The following is a 21,811-nucleotide window of genomic DNA, read 5'->3' on the forward strand; positions in this document are numbered from 1 at the left end:
GCTCTGCAATGCTGACAAGCACCTTGCACCTACATCCTGCCAAAGGTCTGGAGCTTCCCCTTTGGCACATGCAGGAATGTATTTGGGGGCAGCTGGTGTGCTGCAGCCACGTGCAGCTAGTAACCAGGCAGAACGAGGGCCTCCCCGTCGTGTAGTTCACGCTCCAGTGGAAGGGGATAGTCTATGATGGCCCCATAACCAGGACTTGAGGGATCTGCTCTGGCCAGAAGAGCCCCAGTGGAGTTCTTCATCTCAAAAAAAACATGTTTGGGGCAGAAAGTGTTACTGCCACCTGACAGCCAGCACAAATCCAGCAGAGAGTGGGTAGGCTGGGGTGAGGCATTGCGTCCGTGCTTTGGCATTTGGGTAGTTCTCCATTGTCATTAATAAGTAACAACCCCAGTAAGTCTTTTCTCTCTTGACCTTGCGGTATAAGATGCAGAGATAAGCCTGGTCCCATTGCAACCCTTCCCCCAGGAGAAGCTATTAAAAAGCAGCTGGTTTCTGCTGGTAATTGTTTGCTTCCTTTTTCTGTCTAGAGAGGGCAGTTGGGGCTGCACGGAAAGCCGGGCTCCAGCTTCTTCTGCCCCGGAGTGGCGGCCTGCCCCAGTTGCCCAGGGAGAGCGGGGCCCCGGCCATCTGGGATCTTGTTTCCGCACAGTCCAGCCTGGGGGAACACGGTGTTGTTGCCTCAGATCTGGTCGCTGGGGCTGCCGGAGCAGTGGCAGAGCTGCCATGTGCCTGGCTGTCCCACCATCACCCCCTGCTGCTCTCCCACATCAAGCCTGGGCATAACTGGGGGATTTTGGACTTTTCTCTTGAGCTGCTCACTGCGGAGCAGCGCCAGCAGCTTCCAGTTGGCTGGAGAACTTGGGCGCATCCACCGCGCTCAGCTCGCATTTGCTGCACATGTGCAGATCAGCTGTGCGGGCCACGGGGCACGTGCGTGGCCTCGTGGAGGTGGAAGGTTTGCTGCTGCATGGAGCTGTTTCCAACCAGCTAGTCCTGGGGGAAGCAGAGCCCTGGCAGAGCCCGAGGAGGGAGCACCGTCAGGCCGGGGCAGAGCTCAGCCATGCTGGGTCTGCGTGGCCCTTGCCCAGCTCTCCGAGGGCAGCCCGGAGGATGTTCCCTTGCTGCAGGCTCTGGTGTGTGTGGGAGTCGTGTTCAAGGGATCCCGTCCAGTGGGGTGGTTTCACCTCCTGCTTTAGGCCTTGTGCTTTCCGCAGCAGGCCGGGCCGTGGCTGAACCTTGCAGAGCGTGGGGCTGAGGGCGGCCAGAGCTCCTGGCGCTGGGAAGGGACGTGCGGGTGATATGGGTGCTCGGGTCTGGTCTGGTGGGCGCGAGGGGAGGCGGGAGCTGGTGCCCAGGGTGCGGCGCCGGCAGGGATCTCCGAATGCACACGGGGAGGCTCTCGGGGGGCCTCACTCATCTGCACCCCTCCCTGCTCCCTCTCCCCCTTGGCCTTGGCTGGGAGGACTTGAGCCTCTGCTGGCGCGGAGGGAAGGATCCAGATGCCAAGGGGCAGAGCACGGCGCCGCAGCAGGAGGGGCAGCAGGTCCCAGATGTCCTCTCCTGTCTGTGGCTGAAGCGCCCCAGCCCCGCCGGGAGCCTCCTGCTCGGGCCCGGGCCCCGGCGAGCTGCCGGGGACTGAACCACGGGGCGAGAGCCGCCAGCCCGGCTGCTCGCCCCCAGCGCGTATCTGGCGCGGGAGGAGACTCCCCCGAGCCGCCATGTCCTCCACCAGCGCTCCCGTCCTGCTGGCTGCACCAGGACCCGCTCTGCCGCCGGGCCGCATCCCGGTGGGGAGGCGAACGCAGCAGGGATGCTGGAAAACTGCCCGCTCCATCCCGTTCGCCGCGGAGGTCCCAGCCGGGCGCTGGCGGACTCCCAGCCCCAGCTGGGCCGTTGCCTTCGTGCCCTCGGGGCTGGGGAGCGGTAATGAGTGACAGGACCTCGGGGCAAGGTCCGCGGCGGCCCGTAAACAAGCCCCGCGCCGGAGGCCCAGGGAAGCCCCGCGCCGGCCACCCGCCCACGCCGGCGCTGCCGCCTGGAAGGGAAAAGCAAGCCCCGGGCGGGCGCTGCAGGGAGCCGAGGGCGGCCGCCCCTCCTCGCCCTGCTGCCGCCAGCCCATCCGGGGCGTCGGGCCAAGTCTTTGCCAGCGCTGCCGGCTTTGCGCCCGGAAGAGGCTGCCCTCGGCCGGGCACCCTGCGCCCCCAGCCTGGGCGCTCCTGGGCCCCTCCGCCGGGCCTTCGAGAAGCGCAACACGCCAGGCTCCCTCAGGCCCGGCTGAGGAAGATCCCGATATCTTTCCCTGAGCTCCCTGCGGGGTCCGGCAGCGCCGGCGCTCGGCAGTGCCAGCAGGATCCCCCCGCAACGCGCCACCCCCTGAGCTGGCTCAGGCCAGGGGATGCCCGGCCCCTCCGTGGCCTTCTTGGCTTTTACTTAGCGTGTCCCCTGCATCCTCTGTCAGCCAGCGATTCCCGAGGCTGGGAAACACCCGCTCCCGGACAGCAGGGTAATGATGTGAAGCGTCCCTGCCCTCGGTGCCCTCCCAAACCCCAGCTCCCGCCCGGGGCGCAGCCGGCTGTTTTTAACGGGCGTAACGACGGTGGCAGTGCCGTCACCGTTCTGTTGCGCGGCACGGCGCTTTTGCCTGGCGAGCCGGTGCTAAAATAAAACACCCGTATTTGGGCAATAACAACATTGCTGCTTAGTTAAAAAAATAATAATAAAGTGAAAAGCTTGTCTCCGCAGCCCAAGCCTGCAGGCTGGAAGCCGCTTGCGTTTGTGAAGCCAAGGCTGAAGCAAACGTCTGCGAAGCGCCTGGGGACCCGGCAAATGCTCTGGACAGCGCACGGGCAGGCGTTAGGGGCTGCTGCTTCGTTCAGCCTGCAGCAAGGCACACGCCCGCCGTGAATTTTGGCGCCCAGCTCCCGAGTTTGGCACCGCCGGGCATTTCGCCAGCGCCGGGGGGGCCCCGCGGAGCCTCCTCCCCGCCGCGCGTGCGGCTGGCACGGGGCCGGCAGAGGAGGGGCGCAACGCTCCAGCGCCCGGCACGACACCCCGCAGCCGGGCTGAAGTTCGGCCGGGGGGCGGCCGCGCTCGGCCCTCCCCTCCCCGCCGCCCGGCCTTCAAATGGGGCTGCGCCGCGGCCCGGGGGCGGCCGTGTTGGGCTCCACTCGGGCCGGCAGCAGCGCCATGGCGGCGGGGGTGCCGGCGGCCCTCCTGGCAGCGGCGGAGGCCGGCGGGGAGTGCGGGATCTGCTACGAGGCGTACCGGGCGGCCGGGGCGGCCCGGGCGCCCCAGCAGCTGCCCTGCCGCCATTTCCTCTGCCTCGCCTGCCTCCGCAAGCTCGTCTGCCGCGCTGCCGCCGTTGCCTTCGTCAGCTGCCCCTTCTGCAGGACGGTGACGCTGGTGCCCGAACCGGCCCCCGGCGCCGAGGCTGCCGGCCCAGGGAACGCGCTGGCCCTGGGCCTCCTCCGCGGCACCTGCCCGCTGCCCGGGGGCGAGGAGGAGGAGGAGGAGGAGGAAGAGGGCCGTGGCCGGGCCTCGGCGCGCGCCGTGGCGGCGGAGGCAGCCGGCGCCCCCGTCTTCACCGTGAGCGGCCTGGTGTCGCCGTGCGGCCTCCGCCACGACCCTGAGGCGCCGGGCGCCTTCGTGCTGGGGCTGCCGGGCCGGGGGCTGCTGGTGGACACGCAGCCGCCCCTCGCCTCCATGGAGAACCTCCGCCTCGGCTTCGCCGCCGGCATCCTCGTCCTCATCGTCTCCACCTTCTTCCTGCTCGTCTTCCTCAAGTAGGCCGGGACCGGGGCAGGGGGCGCCGGGACGGGGCTGAGGGGCTCCCCTCACCCTTGCCGGCGCCCTGCCATCGCCTCCAGGCTGCACCGGGCTCCTGATCCACCTTGGCCCCCGGGAAGGAGCCGGCGCCGGCTCTGGGCCTGCCTCAGCGCTGGGCAAGGCTCGCGGGGACGGGGCTGGGAGGCCTCAGCGCCGCCCAGGACGCGGCCCAGGCACCCGGGGGGCTGCGGCTCGCTCGGCCGTGGCCGCTCCACGTGCGACCCCCCGGGCATCGGACTCTTTAAAGATTAACTTATTTCGGCGCTCTCCTTCACCTCCTGGGGTTTGGCTGCGCTCGGATCATGTTTACGACTTTCCCCGGAGCCCTCCGGACCCCCCCGGTGCCAGCTCGGCGGGAGCCGCAGCACAGAGCTGCTTCCTGGTGTTGCGGTCCCTGAGGCTGGAAAATTCCTCCGGGAAACTCCTCCACCTGCATTCCTGCGGGGCAGCAGCCGCGGCCCCACACCGGGAGAGGGCCGATGTCTGGCATGTTGCCCCAGGGCTGCCGGCAGGTGAACCCCTCTGTCCGCCGGCGGTTTTAATCTTGCAGCCGCCCCCGTTGCAGCAGGCAGCAGGGTGAAAGGGGAGGGGAAGTGTCCTTCCTCCATCGCTTTTCTGTGGGTGAAACATTTAAAAACAAGGGGAAAAGCCCCTTCGCCTTGTGCTACGTAGAGCACAGCGCGGCTGTGAGTTTGTAACGCACAGGTGGAGGGACGTGGCAGCTACGGGCGCAGGAGGGATCCCTGTGCCAGCCCCGAGATGAGACAGTTTCCAACCCTATTAAAGACGGACGCTGATGTGGAGCACTCTCCTCCTGTTGTTCTTCCGTGTACCCAAGGCAGCGACGGTTTCACAGCGAAGGTGTTCAGGATCACAACACGCTGCCTCCCTCACAGAAGCCAGTGCAGCCAACGGGAGCAGTTGTGGAGGAGGGAACCTCAGGGCAGGGGCTCCTCACCTCCACCAAGCCCCTGGAGAAACTGGGTGCCGAGGACCCACGTCCGCCCAGCAGCACCCTCGTGGGTGCATCGCTGCTGTGCAGCTTGTGCCCTCTGTGATTCACCCTCCTCCTGCCTGCGGATTAGCACCCAGGTGCCAAAACAGCCCCCTACAAAGGCATCTGCCCCAGGCCTGGCCTAGACAAGTCCATCACTGCGAGGGGCCTTCAGCCCCAGAGCCTGCTGCCTCCATAGGGAGCACAGAGGCTTCTCCTGTTCCCCCCTCCTGCCCCCAGGAGCATGTGCAGAGGAGAGAAATGGTTTAGTTTTAGCTACTGAGCTTTAGCCACAAAAATCCTAGAAGCTATAGGCTAGGGTACAGGGAGGTTTCACGGCAGGCATCCATTGCGCTACCTGCTGTACATGCAGAGGAACAAGTTTCAAACCTGCACTCCAGTCCCTGCCCAGGAGGGTTTCCATTAGCTACAGTCTACTTTCCTCCGCAGCTGCCTACTCCTGTGCAGACACCCACAGAGTCACCCCTGGAGAGAGCAGGCTGCTGCAAGTCCTTCCCCTACAGCCTGGTGGAGAATCAGGCAGGTGATCTGTGCCTGCGTCGTAATTCTGTTTCGTACTTCTCCCACGAACACAGGGCCGGGCCCTTGCACCCACTGGGACATGACAGCCACAGCCTGAAGGGACCTTCTCTCCTTTCCCAGGAGAGGGGTTTAACAGCAAAAGCTCTCCCCCCACGTAGAGTTTCTAGATCAAAAGGAAGCAGAGCTAAGTTAGATTTCAAAGGCCATGCAAAAATCAACAACAAAAGCTACAGGTTTAATTGCACTTTATTTTTCAAGAAGTGAAATGCAAATTGGTCAGGTTGTCTATCTGTAATTGGAAACAAGAAGTGGAATTTGTTAATATTAGTAACTACCTCCCCCAAGACGTTACCACAGACAAGGGTTCCAAAGGCCACTTCAGGGTATCCACACTCAGACCATCACAAGGAGGGGGACCCACAGAAGATCTGGGTTTCACATACTATCATTCAGCACTGAATAATTATTCAATACTTTGACTTGCGGAGCTGCTCTCAAGGAAACCCCCCAGCACCGTTCACCCTACAACACAAGCATTTGCACGTGAGCAGGTTGGCTAGTTCACAGGCTTTGGTCTCATCCACAATTTTAGCTGCATTTGGCAATTTATCACACAGAGGGCAAAGCAGGGGCAGGGACCTGGCGCACTGATACATTTTAAGTGCAGGAATGCCCAGTGTTTTTGTTTTCTTCCAAGAAATTGCACCTAGGAGGACAAGATCAAGTTCAGTTCAGAGATGAGGAAACCAGTTGTAGGACTTAAACGGCAGTGGAACTATTTTAAGAACTTTCATTTTATTAAGGAGAAAGTTTTTTCTGCTTGTTTTTAAAAGACACTAAGAACCACTTACGCTTTCTAGTTGTGTTAGTGCAGGTGAGCCTAGAACTAAGAGTGCCAGAGATTAAACTTGTTTGCCCAGTTGTCTATTCTCATTGCTTTCCTCTTTTGCTCCACTTAGACTGAGAAGTTACATCCCAAACCCTTGGTTACCTGGCACATGCTATAACCTAACCTGGCCTTTGTGCAACCACCATTTGGTATTTTTACCTCGTGCCACGATCATGACACTTTAAGCAGCAGCAGCAGCAGCAGAGAAAAAGGCACAGGAGAGAGGCTTGGCTGCCTTCAGTAACTCTCTCTAGACAAGGAGCACATCAACATGTCTGTATTGCTGCTAGTGAGGGGCTTCCTCTGCCAATGAAACATAACCCAGAAAAAGATCTCATCTCTGCCTGCGAACAGAGTGAGAAAAGGAGAGTATAACACAGTCTGCGCAGCGAGTCGCTTCCATGAGGCCCGGGTGAGCCTCAGGCTGCTCTGTAAAACAGGGGTGGGGATTTGGCTTCTCCAAACAGCAATTACTAGATGCTACATCTGTGCTTGAAGCAGTGGTCCAACAGAGCCCCTGCTGCTGGTACTGCTAAAGGGCACCTCCGCCAAGCAGGCCTTGGGTCAGAAAGCACCACGCGTGCTGCAGCTCTGAACATTCAGCAGGTCCAGCCTGAACTGCCTCAGCCCCCTGGGGTTTCCAAAAGCCACCTGTGCAGCCCCTGTGGCTCATGAAACGCACCTTCCCTGGGTCTCTTGGCTGAATCGCTCACCTCCATTGCTAAGCACATGGTGATGAGGCGGTGAGAGCTCCTGGGAGCCACCTCTTGGGACTAACAGAAATATTCCAAAGAGATCCTCACTGGGGAAGGAGGAGAGATTTTAGTCTGGTTTTTAAAATCATAACCTAACGCAAGGTTCTGCCCAACTTGTTCTTCTGAAACACTTTACAAAGTTCATATTTGCATAAAGTTCCAGATTAATGAATCAAGGGTTCACATAAGTAGGACAGCAATACAAACATGCAGTAAGACTGGCCAGTTCCTCCAGCTAGGCCCAACCTCTGTGCATGTTTGTCAGGTCAGAAAGATGGGTCCAAGTGTTCAAGAGTGCAAAAAGAGCCACTTGCTCTCAGACCCCATCAGCCCGCAATACAAGAAAGTCCCTGGTTGTTCACAACTATCCCATATAGGCAGCTCGAAAGTGCCAAGTGCACACGAGGAGGCCATACCCAAAGGCGATGGCTCACAGGCTTGCCAGAGCTCTTCATCCCAGCCAGTCCAGATCATCATCATCGTCGTCACCAAAGAGAGGAGCTGGAGGGGGGCGCCCCTTCATGCTCTGGAAGGGGAATCAGAGGGAAACTGTCAGTCTTAACAGTTTCCCGGTATTTAGCAATTCCTATACAACTCAGAGGCTCCGAAATCTCCATCAACTATTGGGAGATTATATCAAGAAACCTCACTACTGATAATTTTGTGTTTTTCACATTACGTCTTAATTTGAGAGATGCTTAAAGACTAAAAGGGATAGGAGAGGGACAGGACACTAACAACCCTCTGAGGTTCTTGTAAGATTAGAGCCACAACGGAAAGCTCTACAGCTTTATGATACTTGAATTAACATGGGCAATCTTACTAACTATGTCAGCATGAGTTTGCTGTCACTATCATATCCCGTGCAGCTCCAAGTTCAACAAGAAACAGTCCTAGGTATCGTGAATTTAAAACAGAGTGTCTGGGAAGCTCTTAGCCCAGTTACCAGGGGTCAGTCAATTCCCACTGCCATGGAAGGGATTTCACAGAGAAACTACAGGTTAACGCCTGGAGCGGTTTAGCAGGAATGGAAAGACAAAAACATTTACCACTTCCTCCTCATCCTCCTCCTCAGATGGAACTCGAGGCTTCACTGGTTTATGAGATGCTGTTTTAAAGAAGTTGTCATCCTCGAAAAGGCTAGAAGAACATAATGCATTAGCAGTTCACCTGCTGCTGATGGGATCTTGGTTTCCTTTTACATGTTATATTAAGAAAGGTGCAAGCCTCATCACTCAAGCAAATTCAGCTTAGTGTTTTAAGACAGGTACTATTCACCAGTGCGGAGTAGTGCACCGAGTGCCCCGGCAGCCATCAACAACGCAGATCCCAGAGAAACTGCACACTCCCCTCCACGCTCAGCTAGGAGCCGTTTGCAAGAGACAAGAGCAACACTGCCTCCATCCAGATGCTCCGTTCTGCACCTGCCTTCCCAGCAGAGCCCGTCCCAGATGGCCCGGACTCCATCGGCAGCCTGGCTTGTGCCGTCCGGGATTAGCAGCACCCGGACAGCTGCTCAGCCCTGCTGCGCGTGCTGTCCCGCACTAACAGCGTAGCTGTACCAGCCACTGGTGGGCTGCACCTCCAGGCACGCTGCTGTGCTGGCCTGAGCAATCCACAGGAAAACGAGACAGTGGCTACCCCAGCAATCCTAGCTTACCTGGAATCCTTCTGCCTGGGGCTGGAGCGCAGTTCCTGGTGTCCTGGGGTTTCTCCGATAATAGCTGAACTTTTCTCTTCTGCATTGGATACTGAAGCAGGCTCCTCAGAGCTATCCCCATCGGAGGTGCCTGTACAGTTCCCTCCCTCACTAATTAAGGAAGGGGGCTCCAAACCTCCCACAAGCTCCTCTGCCTTCTCCGCAGCTCGCTTTTCTGGAAGCACGGCCACATCCACTTCTCTTGGCTTTGTTTCTAGAACAGAAGCTTCTCCAGCTTCTGCCTGCAAACATACTCCTGGGAGACTGCATCCATTCTCAGCTATCCCGATGGAACTGCTCTCCTCCTTTTGCTCAGCTAAAACAAAGTCCTCATCCACACGTGGAACAGGCTGTCCTGCAAGCACCAGCCCCTTATCAGGATTCGGACAGGATTCAGATCCTGAGGAAGTATGTTCCCCATGAACCCCCAGGGCCTTCTCCTCTTCTGACACTCCACTGCTTTGTGTGGCCTGTTTCTCCTCAGGAGTTCTTGGCCTGGCAACCAGAGCAGCAGACTCTCCTTCCTGGTCAGACACTGTGGAGCCTGTGGTCACATCCCCAGGATCAGCTGGGCACGTAGCGCTCTGTGCTGGGCTATGCTGTATGGGCTCTCCATGGTCCTCCTTCACTCCAAGTGATTCCTCCTGTTTCCCTGCTCCTGTTTCAGACTCCTCCGCTTTACTGTCATGCTCTTGTCTCTCTTGCTGCCTATGGAGTAGCTGCAGTGTTACAGTCTAAAAAAAAAATTGAGTAGAGAGAACGTAGGTTATACCCTAGATGAACTACTGCAGATCCCTGTATCTTCTCCCACTGTTGGGTTGCTTTGCCACCCATGACAGACTTCTCCTTAACAGTTATTTCAGACTCACAATATGAATTGGTGCTTTTAGCCCAAGCCTCCTTCTTTCACATTTATCACCTTGTAAATATCTCAGTTGTACCTTAATAGTGTTCATGACAACACCCAGAACCGTCCTGCCACTGTACGTCTCTTCCAGTTCAAATTCACCACGAAGAGATTGAAACACGCCATTCATGATCTTCTTTACCTGGAAGAGTAATAGAAAGAAAAAGACATGTCTCACTAACTTGTGAAGCACTGGACCCAAAGAAATCAGATACTCCCACAGGCGAGGGAACAATAAACCCAGCAAAACACATTTGGTTTCAAAGAATTCATTCTTCACATTAGAAATTCCAGTACTGAAGTAGAATAGTCATGTTGTTTAGATTCTGATACATTATACACACACCAAAGCCATCTCTCTAAATTGAGGCAGGTTGCCATTAAATTTTCCATCATTCTTTAAAGTCTTAAATCAAGTCTTAAATCTTAAGTTTTATACTAAAGATCAAGCAACAGAGTGGGCAGCTAGAATTAAGAATCACATCCTTTACTCCCTGCTACTAGAAACATATCATATGATACCCAGTGCTTCCATGGGGGGAAAAAAACCCAAGGGATAAGGACAAATGTTCTCTTTTCCTTTTTTTAAATTTCTCCTCAGTAGAGAAATAATTTAAGCTAAACAGAGAGAACATATCTGCCTAGTAAGGAGAAATACTTGCTAGCCAAGCTCACTTCTTCTACGAAGTCTGCAGGTGGAGATCTGTCCTGATTCTTCACCAGCTCTTGTATGCGTTCTTCATAGCCAGCCTTCAGCATCACGATATCAGACTGCAAGGCCGAATACTGCCAAGGAGAAATTTAAAGTTAGAGCAGCTTCACAGACAGGACCACAATTAACCTTGCACCAGAATGGTTAGCTGTAAACTCTGTTTTAGCAAGGTGCAAAACTGCTTAGCGTAGCTTCAGGCAGGACTTCAGAGAGCTGCAAAAGACTCAACAGCACCAAAATGAAGAGATCCAACCAAGCAAAATCCTTGGTGACTCACAACCATGTCACGAACTTTTCCAGCTCACGTAACACCAAGAATGGGCATGGCATTATTGAGCTCCCAGTGAAAGGAGGGCTGGGTCTCATCATTGGGCCTGCTCTGGTTTGCTGGAAGCATTGCGAAATTCTTTCCTTCCAACAAGGCACTCATGCTCTTGTTATGGACATGGTGGCCTGGGGCTAGTGATTACTGCACACCAGGTCATATTCAGCTGCTTTACCTTCTCTTTGATAGGCTCTAGGTGCTCCAAACGTTGCTGCAACTCGGACAGTTTCTGCTCCTCCTCTTTTTTCGAATGTTTTAGAGTCACAAGCTGAAAGATAAGAACTGAAACCCATCAGTTTACAGCCCTTTTCAGTATCACCCAGTTCAAGACTACTTCTGCTCAAGAACAGTCACTCAAATAGAACAGCACAGGTTAGCAGAAGAGACTAACTGTTGCTTTAGTCCGAGACTGACATCTTTTTGGCTCTACCTCATTCAGAGCTTCAGTAACAAACTTACTACTCAACCAAGCCAGAGTAGCAGAAACAAGTACAGACACATCCCACCAACAAGTTCAAACTCCAAAACAGTTTGAATGGAAACTGAAAGACAAACCACAACCAGGTGGCAGGGAATCGCTGGTTACAGTTACTGGTTATTTGGCATCACATTTCAACAGTGAGGAACAGCTCTTTACCTTCTCTTCCAGCTGGGACACCTTCTCTTGCAGAGAATCCCTTTGCTCACACACCTCCTGGTACTGCCTAACATGTTGCTCCTTGGCAGAGGCCAGCGTACGTTCACATTTGGCTTCCCACTGGGATTCCAGCTCTGCCTGGATGAGTGACAGCTGCCCATCATGTAAGAGAAGTCATTAGGAACAAATGCACATTTGATTTGTATTCTACAACAAGTTGTTGAAAGCTTAGGGCCTGACAAGTGGTAGAAAAGCAACACGTCCTGCCCTAGGCTGGAATACCAACATGCAGATAGCAGTGGTCATGTATTCCTGCCCACACCTCTCAGAGGTCAATTCTGGCCACAACCCTGCAGGCTAGCTTGAAGGTTTGGCTCAGACTTCAGCCCTCTTGGCTCATTTCTAGGCAGTCCCGTCACTCAGCAGCAGTCCTACGTACTTCTCTCTGCTACAAACCGAATTCAGTTCGGCTCCTTCCCTTGGTTTAACATTCTCTTTAACACAGTCAGTTTGATATGGCATGCCAGTCTGCATCAATGCTGCATCCAGAACTCTGCAGCCTTCTGGCCAAACCAAGCCATGCGCTTCTTTATAGAGACATCTGTATAAACCCTGGAGTCAGAGGCAGGGCCAATAAACACCAGCAAAGATATTTTAGATGGACAACAGAGAAGAAGTGAACCCCGTGTGAAAATTACCCCCTAAAAGCACAAAGATACCATTTCCATTCTTTTACTACCCGAGCAGTTTTCATGCTCATTTCCTACCTGTAAATTCCTACATGTCTTCCAGACACTTGCTGGAGAAACTTCCATGCCTCCTCACCTGCTCTGCTGCTGCCTGGTCAGTTGAAGTCCGTGCCTTTTTCAGCAACTGTCGAAGCTTGTCTAGTTCCTGCTGATACGATTTGCGCATCTCTTCCATCTCTTCTTCTGCTTGAGCTCTCTCTGTAAGGGATTTCTTCTTCCTCTCTGCAAGGTTCTGAAATACAGAACAGGACTTAAGCATAGGCCAGACTGCACCAAAGTAGCTTGTCTTCCTCTTGGACAAAGTTGTTCTTTGAGGAGGGAATCTTATCAATTTAAAGTCAAGCTGAGACTTACTTTATAGGTAGGAAGGTTAACCTATTACTAGGTAAGGCATTCAAAAGTCACATAAGCACAAAGGATCCACCAGCATGGTGATCCTTGCTTGTGATTGGGTCAAGAGTCACCTTAACCCAACATTCTTGCATGTAAACATGCAGGTAAGTTTTAGTAAACAGCTCAAATTCTGGGTCTCTCTGCAATGCTAGAGCTGAACGTACCCTTTCAAGGGTCTCCTTTTCTACTTTTAGATCTGTTAGCTCTTCTTCCAATGCTGTAATCTTCATGTCCAGGTGCTTGCGGCTCTGCTTCTCAGCTTTGAATCTAGTCTGAGTATCTTCTGAGGCTTCTTGGAGCTCTGCAAGAATACACCTTACTGTGGATCTCAGCACTACATGTTTCAGCTTAGTACATTTTGGGGCGAGGGGGGAGGGAGGGAGGCGGAAAGAATGGAACAGTGCTTTTTGCACTGGGTTAGCATCTGCAGTGGGAAACAGGAGTTTGTCAAGAGTTTCTTCCATGAAACGGGCACACTTACACCTCAGCCTCCACCTAAACTTTTCAACCACTAGCAAATACCTCTGGCTCCTCTATAAAAGGTTAGCTCTCTCAGCAAGAGCAAGACCTTGCTTCTACAAAAGGCATCCCTGCGACAAAATGATTCTGTTCATTTTCCTGTTAGTGATAACACAGATGCGCACACCCCTCAGACATCTCAAGGGATCAACATCTTTTCTTGACACCCTTGCAGTTTAACTGCAGCAAATGCATGTCACGAAACCTCAAATTTCATACCTATAATCAGCTATTTTGACAAAACGTGTGATCAAGACACGTTGCGCCTAGAAGGAAGAAAGCTCATCACAGAGAAATGTGAGAAAAGCCAAACAAGCCAGGAGCCTGTCAACTCTGGAAGAGTCCACAGTGAGCCACTGAAATATCTACTAGGATTATTCCCTGCTCCCCCATCTAATGCCAAAGAAGGAATCAGCTTCTTTCCATAAACTGCATGTCCAAAGCATCCAGTGCAGGCCAAGACATCACAGAGCACTACTGGTGGACATGGAAGGAGTGTGATCAGAACCACAAGCTAAAGGGAGAAGAAAAAGAGAAAGCATAGAAATGATACCTCTTGGGGGAGCCCTGGCAAAGAACTCTGAGCCCCAAACCCTGTGGGCTCCTCCAAATAAGAAAGAAAAAAAAAAAAAAAGGCACTTTACCCATTAAAACAAGGAAACAAACTGCATAGCAGTAGTATACCGAGAGAACTAATTTTTGACTGATCACTTTGATCACCAAGCCCAGCGTCGGGTTTCCAACGCGCCTCATGACTCATGCCTGCAGAGGAGCATTAGAACAGGGCAAATACGCAGTGATACTTCTGCCGGCTCCACTGTCATGCTTCAGAGACTGCCTTAGTCAGACACTCTGTTCTTTTAACCCACATAAGACTTTGGCATCTGTACCACCCTACCGTAACAACTGCAATAGCTTTGTAGCGTACTGCGTGGCGTTCTTTCATTAGTTTTGAAGAAAGTTCTGTTGAGACACACTGGAGTAACCTGCAAGGCTTCACGGCAATGGAAACTGGCCACTGGAAAAGTTTCCGGCATAGCCGACGTTGGTCAACAAACCAGTGGACTAAACGAGGAAGTTAATCCTCGCTGCACAACACAGCTCTTACCTGCTAACTGTCCTTGCAGTTTGTTGAGCTGCATCTCATGTCGCTCTGCCTCCTGCAGGGCGGCAGATAGCTGTTTCCGCAGGTCCATTTCCTTCTTCTGGTGGGCAGTCAACTCCAGCTGCAGCTGGGAAACCTGTGCCGTGGCAGTCGCTAGCTCCTCTGCAACTTTGGCCTGCATCACAGAAGGGAGCAGGGAAGGGGAAAAAAGGGAACAGCAAGATATGTGGGTTCAAGAAGGTGCCAAAAATTGTTCTCACAGGTGGAACCAATGAGGTACTAGAGACCTAGAGTCTACGCTTACTTCCATGAATGAGACGACAGACCAGCCACCCCCTCCTGACAACTGTTCTGTCAGAGATAACTTTGCCCCACACCTCAGTGCAAATGGAGCTCAGGCAGGTCTTGCAGACCTATGTGCTGGGATCCAGGACCTCAGAGGCATTTCCAAACTGAGGAGGTAATGATAACTTTGTGCCACACTACTGAGAGTCACTTGGCAGTAACCTGTCCAGACTGACTAGAAAATTGCACAAGGCTACCAACAGTCATCACCACATCAGCTCACCTCAGTGCGTTTTCCCGCAGAGTTTAAACATGTTTTCAAGACTAGTACTGGTGATTGGTGGCTCTGTTTAGAGTTTTCAGGCTATAAGAATATCTAACCAGGTAAGAGCCTGGGCTCCCAGACCTAACTATCCTTAATAAGCTTACAGAGCCACAGATAATATAGGCTTGTTCCAGTCAAAGGAGCACCTTCCCTCCAGAGCACGCAGCATGTAGTCACTTTGAGGTGCCCGAATGGCAAGACAGTCATTTTAGAGCATGCTTCTCTCAATACATTTGTTGACCTGTTCAGATTTAGTATTGCTTAAGTTAGTGACTCATGGAAAACCAGAAACTAATACAGCTTATTAGACAACATGTAAACACCACATTAAAAGAGGCTTAAAGGCATCAAGACAAAGACACAAACAAAGTCATTTTCCCAATCTTGTTGTGTAGGACACACAGACTTCAGAGGATGCTCTGCAGAGCTAGAGCTACTTCCTTCAGGAAGCCTCACTTGCTGCAGGGAATGCCTATGCAGTTTCTATATCTGTGCCTCTGTTCAGGTTCCTAACAGGTGTTCCTGTAATAGATAAGCTGTCCTGAACTGGAGTTTCTATATGGTCTCTTCAGTCCATGACCACCACCTTCTGGCAGAGAAGAGTTGTGAGCCAAATCCTTCCAACTACAGTGAGGATGAATACGTGCTGACCTCAAGGGCTGATACTACACCATTAATTTTAAGAATCATTTTAACAGAGCCTGGCTAAAAACAGATCTGTTTTCCTGTTACGTTTCCATAAATGTCTCACTGTAGTTCAAGACACCAACTCCTAGCACCCTTAAAACAGTGTCACATCTAAAGGTTATTTTAACACTTGCCTCAGTCTTTAAGGGCACGTAAAGAAAAGCAAAAAGGAAATTTTATGTCATTAACTTAATAGACCTAAGTCTCTGCCATGAATGCTTCAAATCTATACTAGCTCAGCTCCAGCCTCCAGCTTTCAGGTTCCAAGAATCTTATGTGATCTTTATCTGGTCTGACAATTATATGATCACATCCTATTTCTCCCATGGGGGAGGTGAAACGAGCAGCGATGTGACAAAGTTCTTTCAAAGGGCTCCTCGAGAAGGAAGTGGCCAATGGCTACACTACCAGTTTTAATGTCCTTTTCCAAGTTGAACATCTGTGCTAATTCAAGATCTGAGGCAATTCTTCTAACGCCAATGAGTATCTATAGCTAGCTGAAGAGGAAGCTGGGCTGACTATCTAGGGCACAATTATCTATTAGCTACACAGTCAGCAGACACACTGCCTCACCTGGTCCCAGCCCCGATCCACTGGCAGCATGCGCTAGGAAAAGAAAGCAGCAACAGGAAACAGGAAGAGTTAAGAACACAACTGGAAAGGCAGAGGCATTAATCATCATCAGAAAAGCTAAGTGCTTCATTACAGGAGCCTGAGACGTGCCAGAGAAACATTTAAGTTATTTCAAGAGCTGCAAAAGCTCAAAGACAGAAAAAGCAGCGATGTCTGGCTTAAAAAGAAAGAAGCTAAGCGTATCCTTACATAGATACATTGTACACCACACTCTTTACAGACCAGCAAGCTGCAGACTGGTAGTCTGCAGCTCTTACACTTAACTATCATTTCACTGCAGTGGAAAGTGTGGGGAATTATCAACCTTATGGAACATAAGCCTTGATTTAAAGCTGTGACATGCTCTCCAAGGGTCAAAGATCTATAACCCAAAGGCAGCAAATTATTAACACTTCTCCTCAGGGATCCTGGGTACAGCTGCCTGGTATACATCACAAAATAAATGGTGACTCCCAATTTGTAAGTAAAGAGCAGATAAAAGAGTTTACAATCCTCTTCCCTGGTTCTATTACCAAAGTTAAAGACAGATTCCCATACAGTTATCTCAGCAATTGCAGTCACAGAGCAAGCTAGTTCAGGTAACAGGAAAAGGAAGGAATGTCAGACTTTGTATTTGGAGTCAGCACTCTCTCACAACTAGGGAAAGGTTCTCCAGTGCAAGTTACGGCTTTTCTCATCTAGTCTGGGGTCTGTTCATGCAATAGTGTTATCATCTAGGCAGAGACTACTGAATCAAGTGAATTCATATTGCAGATGAGTCCCAAGAGATTCCTGAAGATCAGATCTTATACCTCTAGAAGATGCTTCCTCCCCAAGCTACTTTTCACATAAGCAGGATGCTGTGCTCACTGACGGAAAGAAATTTTATTAAAAGGAATTTTATTGATGATTTCAATCTGACTTATTCCTGATTAGAATCTCTCACACAGCCTACATTATTATAGTTATTTCTGTAGTGTGACCTGGGCTCTCAGTGGAAAGCTACAGCCATCTTTCACCATCTACTGGCACCAGCATACGTGTATCAGCCATTTATTGCTCTATTCTTTAGCTTACAGAAACACTTCCTAGCATACCTTAGAAAGAAGCCGTTTCCATCACTTGCAAGTGCACTAATTCATGGTTCTCATGCAGAACAAGCATTTATCATCTCATACCTGGATTGCAGATATAGAACTCACGGCAGAGGGACACAGTACAAGATTGAACTTGGTGTAATTTAAAAAGCCAGTGCTTGAGAAAACACAGAAGACACCATGCAACTACAGACCCCAAAGCTAGCCTGACAGGGCTACGCTGTCATGAGTGCACTTTTACAGGATAAAAAGCCATGCATAAGTGCATTTAACTGGTTTGAAAGCTATTTCCCAATAGACCCTTTCACAAAAGCACAATAAATGTATTGCTAGAAACAACTAGCTCTCAATTTAAAGAGTGCAAAAAAATTGCAATGAAAGAATTGTAGTAGGAAATCATTTTTCTTACAGCTACGCTCAATCTTTATGACAGTTAAAGAGAAGGAATAAGGCTTTTCCGAAATTGTCAGTGCAACTAAACGATTTGCATTTTCAGCCAGATGAAGCCCTGCTGACACATGCAATAGCTCAACTTGTTGGCCATACACCTATGAGGTTAACAATAAATGAGACACCTTCCCGTTAAACTACAAATATTCAAGCTATAAAGATCTAAATTTATATGCTCTGTGCTGCTTTTGTCATGAAAACCATAAAAATATTCAAAGTTTATTCCAAACTGCTCTGAAAAGCATCAGTGGAGAACTATGGGCGTCTTTTAAGAGATCTGACTTAAGCCTTGACTAACAAGGCTTCAGCATGCTTTAGTGCAACATCAAGCCCCCTTTCTAGCTACAGCCAGAGGTCTCTGGCTCTGCTCATGGTCACCATGGTTTTACCTTCTCCTGTTCTGCATGCAACACTCTTGCTTGTGTGTTTTCATTTGTTGCCTGCAGTGAATGGTTCCTCTGCTCCATCAGCAAGTTACTTTGTTCAACATATCTGTGAACAGGGGAAGATGGCGTAAGCATTTACATAAGTACCTGAATTTAAGAGAAAGGCTCAGACAGAAAAAGCAATAGTTTAAAGCTTCCTTAATGACAAGTCCCAGACAATTCTGCATGATGTCCTGCACTGAAAAGCAACTGATCTCAAAAGGGTGGAACAGGAGTGTCCAATGTTCAGCATAGATAATATCAGTTGAGACGTGCAGCTCTCTGCAACTGCTCTAGTGTTCCTAGCATACAGCCAAGATTTTTGATATCCTGAAATCCACAGGCCTTTGCTATTTCCTTGAAGAAGTTATTCCCCTTCTGAGACTTATGAAAATATACACCAAACACTGGAACTAGGAACACATCCCCTACAGTTCCTTCCACCTTACCAAAAGGCTAGCAAAAGTCATAGTTACGCCTGACCAAACGTGTGTCAGTTAGAAACAGCCCCTGCAGATGCAGGCAGGCTGCACCCTCCCACTCCTTACCTCTGATTCCGCTCAATCAACTCACTGATCTTCTCATTCTGCTCCTCAATCCGGCTGCTCTTCTCAAATATCTCTTGCTTCAGTCTCTCATTCTCCTAAAGCACAGCATGAATATTGATCTTACTCAGACTTCCTTGCAGCAGTGCCAACCCCATGCCGCCCCCTTTTATTTGTACAGATGCAGTATGGTGGTGAGGCCTATCACCTCCCGTGGTAATGTGATGAGAAGGAGGCATGCTAACTTCTAGTTGACTTTCTCACTACCTAGGGAAACTGCTAAATGGTGACAAAAAGAAGTAGGTGGTTCTTGCAACACCTACTTCAGCTGTTGAACCCCTTCCTGCAGGATACTGTGGATAGTAAGTCTATACTGGTTCAAGATGACATTGAGTTTCTTTCACATGAATACTCTGCCACGGACTACTAAATATGAAGATATCAGCTCTGGCTCAAAAAGTCCCCAAACCACAAACTGTTGGGAGGCCCGAGGAGCATTTGGGGGGATTATCATATAGTTGCTTTTGGTCAGAGGCAGAACATGTGGCTAGATGGACCTTTGGTCCAAGCCAGTACAGCTATTCTCATCAGGAACAGCCCAGTGGGCTCCAAATCCTTATGAAAAGGGTCAATAAGGCTGGCCATGCTCACCTGGATTATGCGCTGGATGTTGCTCATGATCATGGAGGCTTCCATGGTAACAGACGAGATACCAGGTAGCAATAAGCTATTACCAGTGTTTTGTTTCTTCAACTCCTCCACCTGTAGTGATAAGTCATTCTTAAGGCATATGAAATGAATTTGTGAATGCAGATAACAGTCAGACACCCACATAAAGAACCACTGAACCATTCCACCTAACCACGCACAGTGCTAAGTCATATGCTGCTGTGTCAGCTGTGACATCTCCTGAAGGGCAGTGACACTCTCCAAACAGAATGCATCATATGATGTTTAAGATGGTAAGAGACAGCACCTTCCCCGAAGCTATTCTTACTTTTTATATAGGAGCTGAATTGCTACCACTTAAGGTCTGATAATACTGAAATTTTTGTTAAGTTAGTTGATCACTTACAACCTTAATGCAGGTATTTCAGTAAAGCCAACTCCCCGGACTACAGTCAGAGAGCAAGTGGCACTAACTTTGCTAACAAGCCTGCCTATGTCACACGTTACCTTCGCAGCCAGATGATCCATTTTATCTACTACTTTGCTAATGGCCATTCGGATTTCAGTGTTATGTTGCCGAGCCTCTGTCATTAAAAAGGAAGTAACGTCCCCAGGCGCTAGAACGGAAAGGAGAGATCTTTAGTCACAAGGACAAAACATCTTCATGCAGACATATCAAGAGCAATACTTAGCAGTTCTAAGCCTGCCAGATGGTTTTGGGAGAACAGGGGCCATCCTAAGAGAGACACGATATCTGGAAAGCTATTTACTTTTACCTTTACTGTTACACAATTATAACTGGAAGTATCAGCTATAAAATGCCTTTAGTAATACACAGCCTTGGGAATACACCTAGAGATTCCCTCCCCTTTCACACTGTCCAAAGTTCCTTAAGGTAAGGAAAAGATTTACTACGAATTCTTTGCCCCTATTTGGCATTAAAATACAAACTTGTGAAACAGCATGGCACTCCATACAGGATGGATATGTCTATGTCTACCACTGCTACATAAATATTCATTATAAATACCATTTACAGCAGGTATTAAAAACTTCTGTAACACATGCACTTTCTTAACATACCTTGGTAAGGTGCAGGATACACCTGTCCTACAGGCTGGAGCTGAGAAGCAGACGCAGTGGTTTGGGGGTAAGCAAATGCCATTCCTGTATAAGCCTTGCAGAACAAGTTCAATGGATTAGAAGACTAGATTATATGTTCAGATGTTTCTCCCCGCACTTATGTGGTTTCATATGCATTTTCTCCACCCAACCCCCCCTTCAAGAACAAGGCTGACATTTGAAAAAATGAGTTAGGGAGCGGGAAGCCAAATTACAAAACACTCATAGGTAAGGGAAAATAACACAGCCACTCATATGTCAAGGTTTAGATGTGTGTTCAAGTTACCACAGCTTAATACATGACCTTCCTCACTGAAGTTTAAGCAAAAGCACGCTACCTTACACTTGTGGCAGGCAAAGAGCAGCACGTGAACGGCTTACTGCCGTTACTGGACGTGCAGTAATTCAAAGTCACGCTAACTTGAACACAAGGCTATTTCCTAGGAAAGGCTCAAGCAGTGCAATCCTGTTTGACTACAACTTCACTGCTCAGTGCTAATCAGAAGCCACAAAACAGACTTAAGAATACATTAAATGCTAGGAGTACCTCACTCAAGACAACTAAAATCCTACAACTATAGGGCATCTTTATACTAATTTACTCTCTGAAGCAAAAAATAAAAGTTACGATACCGCTTGAGCCAAGTTTCTAGAAGGATTCAGGACATCAGCGTCAAACTTTCAAAACAATTTATCCAAATCACTGTCCGATTAAAACTTCACTTTGTTGAAACAGATACTACTCAAACAAGAATATGCATTTTTTTAATCCTGTTACTTGCCACAACTTCCTCAGTTTTAACACTTGGGAAAAATGTGAAGCCAAAGCAGTGCATCAGTTTTGGTTTTCTTTTTTACGTAGTGTTTTTATTCACTATCAAGTGTTTTCCTCAGCCTAGACCCCTTAGAAATAAACAGTGTTTGTATGTGGTATATGTCACTGACTTCCAAAACCTCCTGGAAACAGCTTAAGTAAAAATAGTTAAAGAAAGTGTAGAGTAGTAAGCTTAGTTTTAGACTTCATGAAGACTTTAGACTTCATGAAATTGTTTGTACAGTATTCAGTTCTGAGTCTTTGTTACTTGATGTGGAAAACATACTTTAGCTTGCACGTTCAGCCCCCCCAAAAGTTTCCATGTTAGCAAGCAGGTCACATCACTTAAAAGCAGCAGCACAAGCCTTTAAAAAGATTATTCTTTTGCTGGATGAAACATGACCTATAAACATGCTAAGTGTGCGCTCTCACAGAAAAGCATACCATGACAGAGAGGAACCTCAACTAAAATGCTTTTGGTTTCACCTGCTTTACAAGTTCTTGGAGGTTTGTTTTTCCCCCACCACTACAAGAGCTGATATTAAACAGAGTCGGGTTATTCTTAGTCCAACATTAAGAAACCATCAGCACACAACAAATTAGCCCTTTTTGATTAAAATCTAAGAGGCACATGAAAGAAATGTGAGAATGCCGAAGAAGAATCACAGGAAGCAACCTTACATGCTGCTGCTATGGAGTCTTGCTCTCAGCTAAGG

The 21,811-nt window shown here is 49.9% G+C and overlaps 1 protein-coding gene across 4 annotated transcripts in view; it reads right to left on the reverse strand.

Annotated features, from left to right (window-relative positions):
- Positions 1-5,604: 5,604 nt before the first annotated feature.
- FKBP15 (FKBP prolyl isomerase family member 15) overlaps positions 5,605-21,811 on the reverse strand; it is a 28,568-nt gene continuing 12,361 nt past the window's right edge. For 2 of the 4 annotated variants that reach the window (XM_067308815.1, XM_067308812.1), the window contains 15 exons: positions 20,243-20,336; positions 19,667-19,776; positions 19,142-19,252; positions 18,494-18,588; positions 17,910-18,012; positions 14,068-14,239; positions 12,605-12,741; positions 12,124-12,279; positions 11,299-11,451; positions 10,837-10,929; positions 10,300-10,410; positions 9,659-9,766; positions 8,679-9,451; positions 8,068-8,158; positions 5,605-7,544 (listed from right to left, as the gene is read on the reverse strand). In XM_067308815.1, coding sequence (XP_067164916.1) covers positions 7,470-7,544; positions 8,068-8,158; positions 8,679-9,451; positions 9,659-9,766; positions 10,300-10,410; positions 10,837-10,929; positions 11,299-11,451; positions 12,124-12,279; positions 12,605-12,741; positions 14,068-14,239; positions 17,910-18,012; positions 18,494-18,588; positions 19,142-19,252; positions 19,667-19,776; positions 20,243-20,336 — 2,382 coding nt within the window. In that variant the 3' untranslated portion in view covers positions 5,605-7,469. The remainder of the gene's footprint in view (positions 7,545-8,067; positions 8,159-8,678; positions 9,452-9,658; positions 9,767-10,299; positions 10,411-10,836; positions 10,930-11,298; positions 11,452-12,123; positions 12,280-12,604; positions 12,742-14,067; positions 14,240-17,909; positions 18,013-18,493; positions 18,589-19,141; positions 19,253-19,666; positions 19,777-20,242; positions 20,337-21,811) is intronic. The other 2 variants (XM_067308813.1, XM_067308816.1) reach the window with 2 other exon arrangements.

Source organism: Apteryx mantelli, chromosome 21 (assembly GCF_036417845.1).
Source record: "Apteryx mantelli isolate bAptMan1 chromosome 21, bAptMan1.hap1, whole genome shotgun sequence".
Classification (NCBI taxonomy): Eukaryota; Metazoa; Chordata; class Aves; order Apterygiformes; family Apterygidae; genus Apteryx; species Apteryx mantelli.